The 17,852-nt window shown below is 60.7% G+C and overlaps 2 protein-coding genes across 5 annotated transcripts; one reads left to right on the top strand and one right to left on the bottom strand.

Moving 5' to 3' along the window:
* Positions 1-361: 361 nt before the first annotated feature.
* Positions 362-7,950, bottom strand: GTPBP3 (GTP binding protein 3, mitochondrial). Of its 3 annotated transcripts, none has more exons than XM_070416360.1 (9): positions 7,800-7,949; positions 3,184-4,658; positions 2,997-3,083; positions 2,706-2,908; positions 2,455-2,527; positions 2,227-2,409; positions 1,915-2,080; positions 1,353-1,631; positions 362-1,173 (listed from the first exon to the last, which is right to left on the bottom strand). In XM_070416360.1, the coding sequence occupies exons 2-9, from the start codon at positions 3,800-3,802 to the stop codon at positions 948-950; spliced, it is 1,836 nt and encodes a 611-aa protein (XP_070272461.1). In that variant the 5' UTR covers positions 3,803-4,658; positions 7,800-7,949; the 3' UTR covers positions 362-947. The 3 variants fall into 3 exon arrangements, with proteins under 3 accessions (XP_070272461.1, XP_070272462.1, XP_070272460.1); XM_070416361.1 differs by having other exon boundaries at positions 2,227-2,370; positions 7,800-7,945; XM_070416359.1 differs by having other exon boundaries at positions 2,227-2,527; positions 7,800-7,950.
* Positions 6,579-16,452, top strand: ANO8 (anoctamin 8). 2 transcript variants are annotated; one of them, XM_070416356.1, is made up of 19 exons: positions 6,579-7,010; positions 7,759-7,869; positions 7,981-8,113; positions 8,306-8,444; positions 8,540-8,636; positions 9,281-9,397; positions 9,485-9,612; positions 9,709-9,870; positions 10,190-10,342; positions 10,451-10,577; positions 10,684-10,739; positions 10,820-10,894; positions 11,096-11,227; positions 11,887-12,693; positions 12,914-13,105; positions 13,226-13,357; positions 13,466-13,576; positions 14,327-15,014; positions 15,818-16,452. In XM_070416356.1, exons 1-19 carry the CDS (start codon positions 6,905-6,907, stop codon positions 16,174-16,176), a joined length of 3,825 nt encoding a protein of 1,274 aa, XP_070272457.1. In that variant the 5' UTR covers positions 6,579-6,904; the 3' UTR covers positions 16,177-16,452. The 2 variants fall into 2 exon arrangements, with proteins under 2 accessions (XP_070272457.1, XP_070272458.1); XM_070416357.1 differs by lacking the exon at positions 11,096-11,227.
* Positions 16,453-17,852: the final 1,400 nt, after the last annotated feature.

The following is a 17,852-nucleotide window of genomic DNA, read 5'->3' as shown; positions in this document are numbered from 1 at the left end:
TCAGGCCTCAATGGAAAGAGCTAGATCTCTAACAAGGGGAGAGGCGATGCTTGCTTGCTTCTGTCCATGTTCCCAGCACCCTGCACTCGGCCTTGGCACAGAAGGCCCACAGTGAACTCAGTCGAACAGACCTATGTGCAAATCCCAAAGCTGGGGACCTCCACCACCAGCTACTATCCCGAGTCTGTCTCCTCATCTTTAGAACTGCCCGCTGCATTGTGCTGTTATGAAGATCCAGTAAAAGGATGTGCACAATTCTAGACCATAGAGGGTGCTTGGTAAATACTCACTAAATGAGTAAAGGAATGAATCAATCAATCGACGGAGACTAGTAATCTTGGAAAGGAAGTAGGGCCCCCAGGATTTTGCAAGTCACTTTTAAGATACAAGAGACAAAGTTCCAAGGTTAATATTAAAAAAGGAATGACAACCTGCAGAGCAATAAACACACAAAGTTTGTAGACTATACAAGATAAAACATATTTTACAGGCGCATTCACAAGTATACAAACACTCAGAGAAAGTTCTGGAAGGACACAAGTTATGCTGTGACACCAGTGGCGGGGGGGGAGGGTTTCCACGTTTCCGGATCACCTGAGATTTTTTCCTTTGGTATTTACAAAATACATTAAAACTACGGAAAACAGACCCCTGAGACTCTCCTAACTCCCTCCCAACCCTCACGGCTACTCCCGCAGGACCAGGTGCCCAAAGGGACCTCTGCTCAGCCCCACTCGAGGGCCTGAACCCCAGCAAGTCCCCGTGGGGGAACCCTGGCCAGCTAGAGCGTGGTCACCATCAGCAATAGGGAGCTCACTCGTGTTTTGCGGCCAAGGTCTTCCCCAAGAAAATGAAAACCTCGCTTGGCCTGAGCTATTCCCAGGCGTCTCAAGGCTCTGGGTGTCCCTGGGTGTCCATCCAGCCTGGTTCAATCTTCAGCGGTCCCCTCATTTGCCCACGCAGAAGTCCCGGAAGATGATGTCCAGGATCTCCTCGGTGCCCCCTCCACCGTGGAGGCGGGCCAGGTGTCCCCGGGCGACCCGCAGCGCCTCGGCTGCCAGGGCTACATCTGTAGCTTGCTTGTAGTGGCCAAGGGCATCCAGGCAACCCTGGAGGTGATGTTGGTGCCTGGCCCGCGTCAGAAGTGGTGGGCCTGTGGATGGGTTCCCGCACCTGCAAGGGACAAAGAACACGGTCTCTCTTAGCTTTATAACCATCGCTCAAAGGGGGATGAGCATACTCATTCTGCAGAGACAGAAACTGAGCCTGCAGGCAGGCATGTGCCCAGAGCCGTGGCTCAGCCCCCGCTTGAACTTGTGTAGAGGCTGTGGGGTGGGCAAGGCAAGGCTCACACTATAGCCAGCTCCGTCCTCAGTGCCTCCAGGAGGCGGTCCAGCCCCTCCCCGGTCAGGCAGGACAGCAGCAGGTGCGGGGGCAGTTCAGGGCTGAGGTCTGGACCCCCAGGGGGCAGCAGGTCCGACTTGTTCAGCACCAGCAAGAGGCGCTGGCTGTTCCCATTGGGGCTCCGAGCTATCGCGGGGGTGACAACCGTGTCCAGAAAGTTGCAGCTGGATGGAGAGGCCAGGTCAGAGGCGTCGAGCATGGCCAGGATGAGGTCAGCCTGCTCCAGCCTGGAGGAGCAGGGAGAGTCGGCTGAGAAGTGACCCCAGAGTAGAGCAATTTCGGGAACTGGGCTGATGTGGGGGCGGAGCAGAGCATTGGGGGTAGGGGTGGGGCCGAGTGTCAGGGGTGGAGCAGAACATGTGGGCAGAGGCCCAAATCTAAGGGCTGCTCTCCCCAAATCACAGAGCCCCCAGTTAAATCTCTGATTCAAGAAGAAAGAATAACAAATACAACAGGGACAGGAAGGGGCACATCTCCCTCTCCCACCACCCTGTCTGCCCCCCCACCCACCTCTCTCGGGCGCGCCGTACACCCTCCTGCTCCACCGGCCCCTGACCCTCCCGCAGCCCTGCCGTGTCGCTCAGCAGCGCTGGGAACCCGGCCAGGTCTACAGGGGTCTCCAGCACGTCACGGGTGGTCCCCGGCTCTGGGGACACGATGGACACTGGCTTCCGGCCTGGGGAGGGGGACGGGCGGAAGTCAGTGAAGACGAGGGAGCCCCTCTCGCAGCTCCAGTCCCTGGCAGGCGAGAGCTTTCATCCTCCCCGGCCCTTCCCCATACCTCAACAGCTCAGGCCCGCCCCCTGCCCACCTCCCACGCACTGAGTAGGTTTACTAGGCTGCTCTTGCCCGCGTTGGGGGGTCCCGTGACCACCACGTGCGCCCCTGAGCGCAGCCTCTGCCCACGCCTAGCATCTCGCAGATGTGTGTCCAGTGCCACCTCCAGCTCTCGCACTTGGCTGTCAGCTGTGGACAAAAGAAAGCGGAGGGGGGGCCTTCTAGGGGCTGAAATGCCAGGTGTCCCCACCCGTGACCCCCAGGCCAACACACCTTGCTCCAGGATGCCCTCCTCCAGGTTGTCATCCTCCCCAAAGTCGATATAGGCCTCCACATGGGCCAAAGCCTGGGGGAGGGGAGGTATGTGGTGTTATCACCCAGGAACCCACCCCCTAGCCCCCCAATTTGCCCAGGTCCAGCCTGACTTGGGGGATCAGATTGGAGGTTCATAGACCAGACGCTCTCATACAGGGGATGGGCAGATGGGGGTCTCAGAGGCAGAGGATGGGCAAATGGGGACTTGCCTGAGTGAGGGTCTCGGCCCAGCCACCGCAGAGCTGGCCCAGCTCCCCATCCAGCTGCCTCAGGGCCTGCCGCCGCTGCGCCTCCGTCTCCGCATGGATCAGATCCGCCAGCCCCTCCACCTCCGTCAAGCTCAGCTTCCCGTGGGCAAAGGCCCGTCTGGTGAACTCACCCGCCTCCGCAGGCCGCAGCCCTGGCACCCTGCCTGCGGGACGGTCCCGGGTGCTGAGACCCTGGCCCCCATCCAGGCCCACTGGGCGGGCCAGACCTCGAACCCCAGGCTGTAGACTCACCCAGGGCCTGCAGGACGCCACTCACCACTGCCGGGCCTCCATGCACGTGGAACTCCGCACAGTCCTCACCCGTGAAACTGTGGGGACCTGGTGTGGTGAGGAGGGAAGGGCATAGGCTGGGCAACCGCCTGAGGTGGTCTACTGGGTCCTGGGAGCTAGGGAAGGCTCGGGGTCTGAAGGCGCTCACCTGGGAACCAGAGCACTAAGGCGCGGTCCAGCGGCTCCCCGGAGCGGGGGTCGGTGAGCAGGCGCAGGCTGGCGCTGCGGGCGCGGGGTAGCTCCCGGGGTGCAGTCAAGCTGCGGAGGGCGTGCCCGCTGGCAGGACCGCTGGTCCGGATCACGGCGATGCCACAGCGGCCTTGGCCAGAGCTCAGCGCGAAGATGGTGGCCCCGGACCCAGGAGCTGGGGTGCCGCTGCCCTGGCGCGCGCACGGTCTGGGACAGGAGTGCATCGTGGAGGCTCTGCCGCAGAGCAGGCAGGTGGATCGAGGGTTCGACGGTGGAGAAATGCCCCAAGTGCAAGCAGCCTCTGTGGCTGGGGGTGTGGAGACCGGAGGGCCTGGGGCCAGAGGGTGACCGGATTGAGGACCCTGAGGCCGGGGGACTGCGGAAGGGGGCGGAGTAGATGGGGGCTTGGAAGAACTCGAAAGCTTGGCTCTGCCGCAGGGAACTGAGCGCCCCCAAGCCCCACCGAGAGGACTTGTAGCCCAAGTAACGCCCCACGCTGACACACCCCTTCCCCGGCCATCCCACCTGCAAGGCCCACGTGCCGCCCGGGCTACCAGCGTCCGGAGCCCCCGCCACATGGATTCCCAGCAGCGACCGGCCCGCCTGCCCAGCCCAGAGGTTGCGAGTCCGGACAGGAGGCCCCGCCCACTCCGCAGCTGGATGGTCACGTGCTCAAGGATTCGCAGCTGCCATTGGGCCCCTCAAAAGACGGACCGGCCAACCCACTGACGATCTGCGTTTCTATTGGCTGGTGCCTGGGAAAGAGGCAGGGCCTGCACGTGGGGTTGCAGCGAAATCGTTTCCCCTGGCAACACTAGACTGAATTTTTAAGATCCTAGAGCTGCGGGCATCCGAAATGCCGGAAAGGAGGGGTGGGAGGAACGCGGGCGCTGAGCGGTAGGAATGACAGAGGTGAGAGTTCGAGTCCCGTTTCTCTCTCGAGCTACTCCGTAGCATTAGGTGAAGCAAGAGCATTTCAGAGGCCCAGGGGGACAGTTCCGGCGCTGGGCAAATCTTCTGGGGAGATGCCCACTCGTTTTCCCGGGGCTCTCCAGGTTTGCATCCCTTCCCGGCTTTCTCTCCCGCCGCTCCCTCGGCCTCCAATATCCTTCCTCAATTGCCAAATTCATCCTCAGGCGGCCTGGCTCCAAGGCCGCCTCCCGGAACCCCCAGCACAGCCCTCTCTACCCCTGGCCCCGACCTGCTCCTGCAGAGCTGAATGTCGTCTGCCTCGGGACCCCCGACCCCTCCTCCCCCATCGAAAGCCAGAAACGTGAGTCTCGCGATTACTTTCAGGTTAACTTAGGAGAACGTGGGATCGTAGCAGAAGGAAGAGCTGACGGTGGAATTCCTGGCACTGGCTGGGCGGGGTCTCGGGGACGCTTTCTCATGGCCAATTCTTCGGTTCTTGGATGGAGCGGGCGGGCAGAGCACCTGCATTTGGGAAAGAATCGGTCGGAAAGGCTAGAGTTCTCTTTTCTCCCACGCCCCGCCCTGCTCAACTTTTAACTTTGTAGAAAAAGGACTAACAATGCATTCGCTGTCTCTGAGCTGCTCCACCTGTCACAAGTATACATCAAGCATCTACTGTGTGCATTCTGAGACCCAGAACGGGCACCTGCCTTCGCTGGGCTCTCTCTAAGGGAGGAGGCAACTCAGGATGGGCAGGAGTCTGGTTGCCAGACACAATACAGGATGCCCAGTTAAATGTGAATTGCATATAAACAATGAATAATGCTGTGTCCCATGTAATATTTGGGACCTATTAAAGATTTATTCGTTTATCTGAAACTCACATTTGTAAAAAGTAATATAAGCCGAAACCGGTTTGGCTCAGTGGCTAGAGCGTCGGCCTGCGGACTGAAGGGTCTCAGGTTCGATTCCGGTCAAGGGCATGTACCTGGGTTGCAGGCACATTCTCCGTGGGAGATGTGCAGGAGGCAGCTGATCGATGTTTCTCTCTCATCGATGTTTCTAACTCTCTATCTCTCTCCTTCTTCTCTGTAAAAAATCAATAAAATATATTGGAAAAAAAAAAAAGTAATATAAACTGCTCTGGCCTGGTAACCCAGTTGGTTGGAGCCTTGCCCCCCTAGTCCAAGGTTGCGGGTTTTATCCCTGGTCAGCGCATATACAGGAAGCCACCAATGAATGCATAAATGAGTGGAACAGCAAATGGATGTTCCTTCCTCTCTCTCTCATCAATTAAAAAAAAAGTAATATAAATGGAGTCACTTTAAAATGGAGCAGAAAAAAAGAAAGAAAACAAACAAAAATTTAAAAAAATTTAAACTAAAACAAACAAAAAGACAAAAGCCCGGCTGGTGTTGGTCAGCGGCTGAGTGCTAACCTATGAACCAGGAGGTCCCGTGCAGGGTACATCCCCGCGGTGCAGGTTGGATTCCCATAGGGGGCGTGCAGGAGACAGGAGACCGCTGATGGATGATTCTCTCTTATCACTGATGTTTCTCTCCCTTTCCCTTCCTCTCTGAAATCAATAATAATAAAAAAATTTTAAAAGAGAGACAAGTAAATAAAATGGAGCAGAAGCCGCCATCCCAAAGGAACTGCTTTACATGTGTTATGCCTCAAACCTTTGGACTGGGTCTAAGCAAACGTATTTTCTGAAGAACTATTTGCAAAGATAAGAAAGGTATTATGACTACCGGACTGCAATTTTAAACATTGTTTAGCGTTAACATCCCTGTTATCTGCACCAATAGAAATGCCTTCCTGCTGACGATGTAATTGTTCGCCTTCTCTTTCTCATCAATACCCATTGCCTTCGTCTCCTAATTGCAACACTGTTTGGACTTCTGCCCTAATCAGCCCATCCCAAATAGCTATTCTTATTGATCCCAAATAAATGCTTTTTGCTTTTCACTTTGAAAGGCCTGTTATTTTTTAGGAGAACATATCTAACTAACTGGGAGGATTGTGTTTTTATTTGCTAAACTGGCAACTCGATCCAGTCCTTCCCGAGACGGTTACATCCTGATGGATGCGCGCGTGGATTGAAGGAAGAGGGGGTGGAGGACGTCCTGGGCGGTGTTCTAGGGCAGGGCTAAGGGCTGAGACAGGACCTGCTATAATTATTCACATTCTGCTGTGGTCGTTATTAGTTATTGTTACCCGGAATCTCCCCAGACCAGGCCTCCCCCGCTTAATGTATTGTTCTAGTTCAATCACTGGCATCTCAGGTTCCAAACGCGCCTCTTCGGATGGGGAAACTCAGGAGGAGAATCCGGAGCGGGCGGAGACGAGACCCAGAATCTGGAGCGGGCGGGGACCAGACCCAGAATCTGGAGCGGGCGGGGACAAGACCCAGAATCTGGAGCGGGCGGGGACAAGAAGGGGAATGCACCTTTGGTGCGGTGCGGGCGGGAACCAGCACCAGAGCGTGAGGTGGGCGGGCGAGAACGAAACCTAGAAAACAACTAGGGCGGAATTGAGGATCCGAGAGCGACGTGCGCGGGGCCGAGCAGGAGAGGCCAGGCTCGGCGCGGGCGGGGACGAGAAGCAGCGTTCGGGCACGCGGAGACGCAGCCGGCGCGGGCGGGCGCGGCCTTTGTCTCCTCCTCTGGGGCGCTCCGGGGCTGCACCGGCCCCATGTGCCCGCCGACCCCCGGCGTCCGGGCAGCCTGTGGCCGCTGACTTGCCCTGCCCGCGCTGCCCTCGCTATGGCCGAAGCTACCCCTGGCACTGGGGGTACGTCCCTGGAGGGCGAGCGCGGCAAGAGGCCCCCGCCAGAGGGCGAGCCTGCAGCTCCGGCGGCCGGAGTTCTGGGTAGGTGTGCGGCGGCTGCATCTGTCAGGGTTGCAGGTGCCTTGTCTGCGCGCGGCGGCTGGACGGGGAGGGGAATTGGGGTCAGCCGTCTCCGGTCTGGAGTTCAGTCGAGGGGCCGGCTCCTCCTGGCACTGCGGCTGCGGCAGGGCGGGCGCGACCAGAACAGTGCAGCGGGCGGGGGTCCCAGCGCTGAGACCCGGACACGCCCCTCCTGGAGCCCAGACTGGAGGCTGCGGCCCGTCACCCCTGGGGCTACCGATCTGCGCTTGAGAGTTCCTCTCCGCAAAGGGTATAGAATCATACCGTTCTGGGTTCGAGCCCCAGCTCCGCTGTGTGACCTTGGGCGCGTGATTTACATGCTTTGGACCTCAGTTTCCCCACCTGGGAAATGGGGGTAAGCATCACGCCCAGCTGTGGAGACTCGCTGGCATAATCTGGTGAAGCGCTCAGGGCTGCGAGTAAGCGGCCCCATCAGTTGTGGTTTTGGAGGCGGATCTGGGCCTCAAGAATGAGTAAGATTTGTAAGAGAGGGTCTGGGGGGAAGGGCATTCCTGGAGGAGGGTTCCGCTGGTGCAAGGACTTGAAGGCAAGGAAACAGGCCAAGTCCATAGCTTGCAGGGCCTTGAAAGCCAGGCTGAGTGCCCAGGAGCCCTGGTGAGTGTGTGAGCAGGGGCAAGGGCTGGAGGCCAGGCTCCTGGTCCAGAAGTGGCCTGACCACGGCCTGGACGGCCTGCCCCCTCCCCCCCAGATAAGCTTTTTGGGAAGCGGCTCTTGCAAGCGGGTCGGTACCTGGTGTCCCACAAGGCGTGGATGAAGACTGTGCCCACGGAGAACTGCGACGTGTTGATGACCTTCCCAGGTACCTGTGCCCACCCGCACCGTGCTCAGACGGGGCTCCCCTGAGTGGGAGTCTGTAAGCGACCTCGGACCCATCCTGGCAAGACTCCTCAGTCCTTGCAACCCTTGGCAGATACGACGGATGACCACACGCTGCTCTGGCTGCTGAACCACATCCGCGTGGGCATCCCCGAGCTCATAGTGCAAGTCCGCCACCACCGCCGCACGCGTGCCTATGCCTTCTTCGTCACCGCCACGTATGAGAGGCGAGTCCCTGGCCCTGGCCCTGGCCTCTCGCTGACCCTGACACCCAGCCCCCTGCCCTTCCGAGCACCGAGCACCAACGACAAGGTCCGGCCGTTCTGTGTTTGGCTCGGGCGGCCGCCAGGGGCACCATCCCTCCCTCCAAGACAGGGCGCCAGGGTCTCCCCGTGACGCACTCCCCTGCCTTCCTGCAGCCTCCTCCGAGGGGCCGACGAGCTGGGTCTGCGGAAAGCAGTGAAGGCGGAGTTTGGCGGGGGGACCCGCGGCTTCTCCTGCGAGGAGGACTTTATCTACGAGAATGTGGAGAGTGAGCTACGCTTCTTCACCTCCCAGGTGCGCCGGCTCAGCCCCCCGCGCACATCCTGCACATCCTGCACATCCCTGGTCTGCAGGCGTTACTCGCTGTACTCACGCCCTGTCCCCTACAGGAGCGACAGAGCATCATCCGTTTCTGGCTTCAGAACCTGCGAGCCAAGCAGGGTGAGGCTCTGCACAACGTGCGTTTCCTGGAGGACCAGCCAATCAGTGAGTGAGGCGGGGCCCACTCCCACGTGTGGGGAGTGGGGTGGGTCTCTTCGAGGACAGCCTATCGCGGCGGGAGGGCGGGGCCTAGATACAACAATCGGGTGAGCAGAGAGCTGGGTGGGGCCTGGCCCGATGAGCTCAAGGATCCAGGCCTCCGCCAAGGGTGCGGCTGATCCTCCAGGTGGCAGTTCCACAGGAACCTTTTCTGGGTCTGGAGAAGGCGGCGGCAGGACCATGGACAGCACTCTCTTGCACGTTGTGCTGTGTGGCCTGGGCCTCAGTTTCCACGCCAGGAAACCAGCCGCTGCAAGTTCACCTTCTGATGCCAACGTGGCACCCCATTCCTCAGACATGCAGAGTAATGAACCGAGGTGGCTTTATTGAAAAACATGGTTCCCCACTGGGACCCCCACCTTTCTAGGTTTCCTGCACTCTTCCCCACCTGTGCCTGCACCTCCCAAATTCTGGAGGAAAACCAGATATTCCATCCACCCAGAACTCCCGCCCCCCCCACCCCCCCTCGGGAAGAGCCTCTGCAGGTTTAAGAGCAGGCAAAAAGCCGTGACTTGGGTTTCAGCCAAAGGGGTGTGGCCAGGCCAGGCACAGGCAGAGGGCCAAGGGTCACCATTCTTGTCTCCCAACAGTCCCCGAGCTGGCTGCCCGTGGGATCATCCAGCAAGTGTTCCCGGTCCATGAGCAACGCATCCTGAACCGCCTCATGAAGTCCTGGGTGCAGGCTGTGTGTGAAAACCAGCCCCTAGGTGTGGCCGGGGCCAGGGGGTGTGCAGGAGTCCCAGGAGGAGGGCAGGGCTGACCGGGGACCCCTTCCCACCCGCCCACCCCTGCAGATGAGATCTGCGACTATTTTGGTGTGAAGATTGCCATGTACTTTGCCTGGCTGGGCTTCTACACGTCGGCGATGGTCTATCCAGCTGTCTTCGGCTCCGTCCTGTACACGTTCACAGAAGCCGATCAGGTGCTGGGCATGGGCCAGGCGTGGGCTGGGGCACTTGAGACAGCCCCCTTCCTGGCCCAGCCTGGATAACAGCTGAATCCTCTTTGTCGCCCCCAGACAAGCCAGGATGTATCCTGCGTGGTCTTCGCCCTGTTCAACGTGGTCTGGTCAACACTCTTCTTGGAGGAGTGGAAACGGAGGGGGGCAGAGCTGGCCTACAAGTGGGGGACTCTGGACTCACCAGGGGAAGCCGTGGAGGAGCCACGACCCCAGTTCAGGGTCAGTCAGAAGCTGCTGGGTCCAAGGACTCCAAGAATGGGAGTTGGAGGCAGGAAGCACTGTAGGAGCAAAGACGGGAGCTGTGAAATCCAGCTACAGCCTCAGAAAGGGTGTGCCAAAGGGGGTGGGGAGCACTCTGCATACTCAGAGGAGAAAGGTGGGAACTTGGACTCAGGAGACTGGGAAGGAGGCACCAGGTGGGGGTACCGGGAAAGCGAGGGCCTGCTGGAGGGAAAATGACTTCAGAGGATGGGTAAGGGTGGGGGGTCGGGGGCAGCCCCTCTGCTCCAAGCCGGGCTTGGCCCCTGCCCTCCACCAGGGTGTGCGGCGCATCAGCCCGGTGACGCGGGCCGAGGAGTTCTACTACCCGCCCTGGAAGCGGCTGCTCTTCCAGCTGTTTGTGAGTGTTCCCTTGTGCCTCGCCTGCCTGGCCTGCGTGTTCCTGCTGATGCTTGGCTGTTTCCAGTTGCAGGTGATCTCGGGGCCCCAGCCCCAGCCCGGACCTGGTGACCACCCACCCAGGTCCAGCCTGAGCCTAGCCCAGCTGCCAGGGTGACCCATGAACGCCCTACCCCTGCAGGAGCTGGTGCTGAGTGTGAAGGGGCTGCCCCGTCTGGCCCGGTTCCTGCCCAAGGTCATGCTGGCCCTGCTGGTCAGCATAAGTGCGGAGGGCTACAAGAAACTTGCCATATGGCTCAATGACATGGGTATGCTCTCTGAGGGGAGGTCCCTGCTGCCCAGCCCCCGGGAGGAAGGTCCCCAATCCCCACAGGGACCCCAGGCCGCCCCTTTACTCGCCCCTTTGACCCCCAGAGAATTACCGGCTGGAGAGCGCCTACGAGAAGCACCTCATTATCAAGGTTGTTCTGGTGAGTGGCAGCCAACAGGCGGGGCACGGCAGGACTCCTGGGGACGGGGCAGCAGGGTGACCACTGCCTGCTCCCCACAGTTTCAGTTCATCAATTCCTACCTGAGCCTCTTCTACATTGGCTTCTACCTCAAGGACATGGAGCGCCTGAAAGAGGTGAGCCCCTGGCTGAAGGCAGTGCCCTGCCTGCATGGTGGCCAACGGGGGGCCGGGCCTGGCCCAAGGGGTCCGTGGGCTCTCCAGCCCTTCCCCCATCCTCCATCCTTTTCTCCTCTCTGTCCATCCGTCCATCTGTTTGTCCTCTCTGCCTGTCACCCCCCCATCTGTCTGTCTGCTTGTCCGTCGGTCCCTTCACAGCTCCTGCTCGTCCTGTCCCTGTCCCAGAGCCTCGAGCGGCAGCTTCAGGCGGTGCTGGGCCCTCTCATGGCCTTGCAGTTCCAACTGCTCCTCCTCTCCCTCCGGGGCCTCCTGCACCTGGCCCAGGCCAAAGTATGGGCAGGTGGCGAGTCTGAGGGCCTCGCTGGGGCAGGCAGCATGGCTGTGCTGGGGGCCTCACGACAAGCTGAGGGTGCATGCTACGAGGGGATGGGGCCCCCCTGGCGTGGTGCAGATGGCAGCCCCGCAGGGCCCTGGGCAGTGGCTGAGCTCCCAGGTGGTGCTGTAAGCAGGGTAGCCCTGAGCCCTCAGCAAGGTGGGCCAGGAGCACGGTGGCTGGTCGGGCTGTGATTGGCGGCAGGTGAACAGTGATGGAGGCTGGGGACTCTGTGTCTAGGCCAGGGGTGGGCAAACTTTTTGACTCGAGGGCCACAATGGGTTCTTAAACTGGGCCGGAGGGCTGGAACAAAAGCATGGATGGAGTGTTTGTGTGAACTAATATAAATTCAAAGTAAACATCATTACATAAAAGGGTACGGTCTTTTTTTTTTTTTAGTTTTATTCATTTCAAAGGGGCCGTAGTTTGCCCACAGCTGGTCTAGGCTCTTCCAAAAGGGTGGAGTTAGGAACTGGGTTGCGGGGGGGGGGGGGGGGGGGAGGTGTCTGGAAATGTGCTCTGGGAGGATGGGGGCCCCATCCCAGTAGCCTGTCCTGGTGCCCAGGGCCCTGCCTGCTCCCCACGCAAGCTCTCTTCGCCCCTTTCCTGCCTCCAGATGCTGGCCACTTTGCTGATCACCCGCCAGTTTCTTCAGAATGTGCGCGAGGTCCTGCAGCCACACCTGTACCGGCGGCTGGGCCGAGGCGAGCTCAGCCTACAGGCCGCTTGGGAGCTGGCCCAGGCCCTGCTTGGCCTGCTCAGCCTTCGGCGCCCTGCACCCTACCACCTTGAACCCCAGGCTGAGGAGGGTGGCAGCAGTGGTGGCAGAGGGCGCCGCAGGTGTCTCAGTGGGGGCTGCGGGGCACCAGAGGAGGAGGAAGAGGCCATAGTGGAACGGCGGCCCACGGGGGAAGGTGGGGAGGGAGGGAATGGATTGAGAGGGGGCAAGGAGGAGGAGGAAGAGGAGGAGGAGGAGGAGGAGGAAGATGAGGACGAGGAAGAAGGTGAGGAGGGTGACCTCCTGGACTGCGGGCTCCGTCTAAAGAAGGTCAGCTTTGCTGAGCGGGGGGTCAGGCGACATCGGCCAGGCCCAAGTCCGGAGGCCCTCCTGGAGGAGGGGAGCCCCACAATGGTTGAGAAGGGGCTGGAGCCGGGCGTGTTCACACTAGCGGAGGAAGATGATGAGGTAGAGGGGGCACCTGGCAGCCCTGAGCGGGAGCCCCCAGCTGTCCTGCTCCGCCGGGCTGGGGGTGAGGGCCGTGACCAGGGGCCAGAAGGGGGCCCGGAGCCGGAGACTGGCTCAGGCAACTTGGCCCAGAAGCAGCGGCGGCAGAATCGGTCCTCTTGGATCGACCCGCCCGAGGAGGAACACTCACCCCAGCTCACCCAGGCTGAGCTTGAGAGCTGTATGAAGAAGTACGAGGTAAGGCAGGTGTCTGCGGGTGGCGGCAGGGCCCTCGGAGGGGCGGGCACACAGTCTGTTGGTGGCGGTTCGGGGAAATAACGGGGCCCTTGATGTAAGCAGGAGCCTGCCGGAGGGGAGGCTCTGGGTCCATAGGGGATAATCTAAGGGAGGTGGCCTTGACGGAGAAAGGTAGTCCGAGGGAGGAAGTGTCCTGGTCTGAGTAGGCGCCCGCCCGCAGGACACGTTCCAGGACTACCAGGAGATGTTCGTGCAGTTTGGCTACGTCGTGCTCTTCTCGTCTGCCTTCCCCCTGGCTGCGCTGTGCGCCCTGGTCAACAACCTCATTGAGATCCGCAGTGATGCCCTCAAGCTGTGCACGGGGCTGCAGCGGCCCTTTGGGCAGCGGGTCGAGAGCATCGGCCAGTGGCAGGTGTGGGAGGGCCAAGGGCTCCAAGCTGAGGTGCACAGGGAGACGGGGTGCACCGGGAAGGAGCACAAGGCCCAGAGAGGGGGGCTGATCCCACCTGAGCCCCACCGTGTCCCCCCACAGAAGGTGATGGAGGCCATGGGTGTCCTGGCGATCATAGTCAACTGCTATCTCATCGGCCAGTGTGGGCAGCTGCAGCGCCTCTTCCCCTGGCTCAGTCCCGAGGCGGCCATCGTGTCCGTGGTGGTGCTTGAGGTAGGGCTGGGGGCCAGGTGAGGAAGCCGGGCGGCCGGACAAGGAAGCCGGGCGGATGGCAGGCACCCCTGAGCCTGCCACCTCCAACCTCCTCCTCTGTTGCCTCAGCACTTCGCTCTGCTTCTCAAGTACCTCATCCACGTGGCCATCCCTGACATCCCAGGGTGGGTGGCTGAAGAGATGGCCAAGCTCGAATACCAGCGCCGGGAGGCCTTCAAGGTACTCGGGATGGGCTGGGCTGTTTACCTCCTCCGCTCATTGGGCCATCCCCTTGCCTGGCTGGTGGCCATGGCCTTCGCGGGAAGGCAAGCGTGCAGAGCCTGGGGTAAGAATTAGCACTCCAAACGGACCCGATCCCTTCTGGAAGCACCCAGCACAGGGCTGGCACTCCGAGCATGCAGTCACCACCAGCTCGTTCAGGATCAGGGGCACGGACGCTGACGCTGACGCTGACGCTGACGCTGCTTCCTGGAAGCCCAGCCTCTGCCACATTCCTCAGAAATGAGCTCATGGGTGTGACCCGTGGAGCTGTCCAGGACCAATCCACAGAGCTCTCCATGGTGACAGAAGTGTCCTGTGTCTGTGCTGCCCATGTGGCCCCTCAGAACAGGTGGCCAACACATACCTGGATTGACATTGCAAAAGCCACATGTGGCAAGTGGACTGGCCAGTGAGGACTCTGGTCTGTGCCTGTCACAGCTCTGTCTCTGGCTGGTTTTCCAGAAGGCAGAGGCCCACGGAGGCCCAATATTTGTTGATACTCTCCCAGCTAATAAGACGGTGTCTGGCACATGGGTGGAGACAGTTGGTGGCCAGTAAATGTACTTTCTCTTCTCAATTTTCAGAAAGCACCGGTGTGGGTCAAGAGATGCAGTGAACACCCACTCGGTGTTTAGATCTCTCCCCACTTCTAGAGGAGCTCACACACCCTCTCTTCCCCGTCCCTCTAACGGCCCACTCTGCCCACAGAGACACGAGCGCCAGGCCCAGCACCGCTACCAGCAGCAGCAGCGGAAGCGGAGGGAGGAGGAGGAGCGCCAGCGCCACACAGAGCACCACCCCCGGCGGGAGCGTGACACCAGCAGCCGGGAGGAGACCCGGGCGGAGGGCTCCGGGCTGGACCCCGCTGCCCCTGAGAAGGCCTCGGCCAAGGCCAAGGGCAGCGGGGTGGGTGGCCATGGTTCCGAGCGGCCCAAGCGCCCAGGGTCCTTGCTGGCACCCAACAATGTCATGAAGCTGAAGCAGATCATCCCGCTGCAGGGCAAGTTTTTGTCATCAGGGGCCACATCCTCAATAGCGGGCACTGGGCCCGGCCCCGCCCCGCGGCCCACCCCTGCTCAGTCACCCACAGGCAGCGATACCCGCCTGCCGGCCTTCCTCAAGTTCCTCAAGTCACCCGAGACCCGGCGGGACCCCGAGCGCAGCCACTCGCCACCCAAGGCCTTCCACGCCAGCAAGCTCTTCCCCTTTGGCAGTGGAGCCCGGGCTGAGGCTGGGGCCAATGGGGTGGGCGGGCAGGTCCGATTGGAAGGGACCCCTGGCAGTGGCGGTGGCGGTGGCGGTGGCGGTGGCGGTGGCCGGGCCCAGCGCTGTGGGCCGGCAGACGAGGCTGCAGCTGAGGAGCCAGATGTCCTCCGGCCGGAAGAGGAAGGCTCAGGTCACAAGCTTTAACTCGGGGGTGGGGACTCTGGGCTGGGATTTGGGGATATGGAGGGGAAGCCAGGCCTGGGGAGTGGGGCTGAAGGGGACACAGGCCTCTGATACCGGTTGGGGACCTAGATCTGTGGTACCTAAAGCCCCTCAGAAAAGACTGCTCAGTCTTCAGGACCCTCTAGTGCCTGGAGCCCTGTGCCTGACCCTCCTCACCCCAGGGAGGGATGCCAAAGCGCCCTGTCCCGGTGCCTTCCCCGGGCACCCGGCCTGCCAGAGATGAGGGAGGCCCCTTCACCACCTGGCCCAGCCTTTCCTGCCCCCCATAAGTCTCTACACCCAGCTAACTGGGGGGCCTGGACCCCCCAGGCCTCTATGCAAGTTCCCACCCTGAAGCCCAGTGTTGGAGGAGGCCTTCCTGGATGCAGGGCTTGAGGCTGCCCAACCAGGGAGCTCGGCCAGCTTGGCCACAGGCTGCAGCCACAGGCGGAGCAGAGACCCAGGCCTCACCCCTGGCCTCTCTCACCTCACTTGTCCCAACCCCAGCCAGGAGTCCAGCACCTAGGGAGCCCAAGAGGTGGAAGTTGCAGGACCAGAGACTTAGGTCTGAAGTCAAGGGACTTCCTCAGACTGACTCTCCCCAGAGGGGGGAAGGCACAGTGCTGCAGGCGGGAGATAAACCCCAAAGCTGATCAGAAGCAATAAGGCCCTGATGTGCCTGGGAGTGGGGGGGAGTGCAGGCAGGGCCCCGAGTGGGGTCCAGTGACCACGGGGCGGCATTCTCCGGAACGGCCCCTCTCACCTCCGCAGGGACAGCGCTGGCCCCAGCGGGCACCGCAGCCCTTCGCACCCGCAGCAGCCGAAGCCCCGTGCCATCAACGCCATCGCTTCTGCCCAGGCCCCCGACACCACCCGCCAGCTGTTGGCAGTGGGATGGGCCTTGGGGCTGTGGGGGCGAAGGCACTGCCCCCCGCCAGGCCCCTGCCAGCAATGCTGAGTGCCCGCCCTGTGCCCTGGCTGGGCCCCCGCCCGCTCCCCAGCCCCTGCCAGGAGACACCAGCTTCTACAGCCTTGCACCTCTGCCTCTGCCACCATCCTCCGAGCCCCCCGAGTCCCCCTCAGCCTCTCCCAGCCCCCAGGCTGTGTGCTGGCCCAGTGGATGGCACTAGCTCTGCCTGGCGCCCTGCCTTCCTATTCTCATGCAATAGCAGTCACCAATGGGCAGCCACAGCCCAGAAAATGCTTTGGCTCCCTTGGGCTCCTCCTCCTGGGGCGAGGGCCTAGCCCCCCTATCTGCCGTTTTCCCTTTGACTAGGATGGGGGAAATGAACCCCCCTCAACAACAGAACACACACAGAGCAGGCAATTATTTATTTGTTTTTAATTTATTTTGTCATATTTTTGTAAAACGGCAGAAATGCAATAAAAAGTATATTTCAACAGTGCCTGAGGACAGAGCAATGGAAGTGGGGCTCACAGGGCCCAGGGACTTGAGGCTGACACTGACTCTTGGGCCTGGTGAGCCTGAGGTGGATGCTCCTCCTATCTTGTAACCTTGGTGCCTCCTCCTAAGAACTGGGTCTGGAGGCCAACATGAAAAACTCCAAACTGTACCACCTCTGAGACGGCCCAGATTTGGAGCCGACTCCAGGCCACTGGGAGGAGCTACTGAGCCTTAAGCCTGCTGTGCCTTCAGCCTCCTAAACAAAGGAAGAAACCACAAAGAGCTGGAAGAACTCAGCTGTTTGGGTGCCAGGCCGGGTCCTGAGTTAGCTGCAGCCCTGCAGGGTGACAGGGGTGATTGTCCCCTTTATCTGCTGCACTTCCTGGTACACCCACCTCCCAGGCTGCCATTCGAGGAGCCAGGGGCAGTGGGAAGAACTTGGGGCGTGAAAATCGGGAGGCACCTTGCTCCCGAGCTGAAACGTTCGGGGGATGGTGCCTTTCGGAGCTCCCTGGACAGACAGTGGAGTGGGGAGTGGCCAGGATGTCCCACTGCAGAATGGCTGTCAGACCCAAGTCACTGGGACTTCGCCGTGTGATCAGGGATGGATGTGGCCTCTCTTCAAGCCTCCGTCCGTCCAAAGGCTTGGAGCCTGAATGGGCCCCACCCGAGCTGGGGGAGCCAGTGTGAGGAAGGGGCTCTGTGGAGGGACATGAAAGAGAAACGGGTTCACTGGAGGCAGGAGATCAGCCTGTGCGAAGGCACAGAGGTGTGGGAAGGCAGAGTTTGGTGTCTGAGGGAGCAGAGTAAGGAGGGACCCAAAGGCAGGAGTGGGCGGCTGAGGAGCCTACACCCAAAAGATCTGGGTAGAGAATGACCGTGGGACCCCCACTGTGGACAGCATGATGCAAAGGGGAACCAGGTCGAGGAGGCGAGGGTGTGGGTGCTGCCTGCTCCTGCTCTGCCCCACCCCAGGGCTTTGAAGCTGATGTCCCGACAGCTTCTCAGTCACTAACAGTTAGCAATGCCCCCTGCCTGCCATGGTCAGACCAGCCCCTGGGCCCGGGATTCCTAGCGGGTCAGAGCGCTTCCAGGGACTCAGCCACCCCTGCACAAACCATCACGTGGCATTTCCTGAGCACCTGCCTTACGACCACAGGGACCCAACCCTGAGCCCATGGTATGAACACCGCCCAGAATGGAAAGCAAAACCCCTTGGCCCCATGACACAACGGGGTGGCCAACCCTGGAACCTGGTGCTGGGCAGCCCAAGCCCAAGCAATCTATCCTCCATGAAGATAATCTGGGGCACGCACCCCCTCCAGCTCCATGGCCCAACCTCTCACCACCCTCTAATACCACAGCCCCCACTCAGGGCTGGTGGAGGGAGAAGCAGCCTTC

The sequence above is a fragment of the Myotis yumanensis genome, unplaced genomic scaffold (assembly GCF_028538775.1).
Source record: "Myotis yumanensis isolate MYYU_CA2020_CCGP unplaced genomic scaffold, mMyoYum1.0.hap1 SCAF_5, whole genome shotgun sequence".
In the NCBI taxonomy this organism is placed as follows: Eukaryota; Metazoa; Chordata; class Mammalia; order Chiroptera; family Vespertilionidae; genus Myotis; species Myotis yumanensis.
This window is presented reverse-complemented; position numbering and strand designations above follow the sequence as displayed.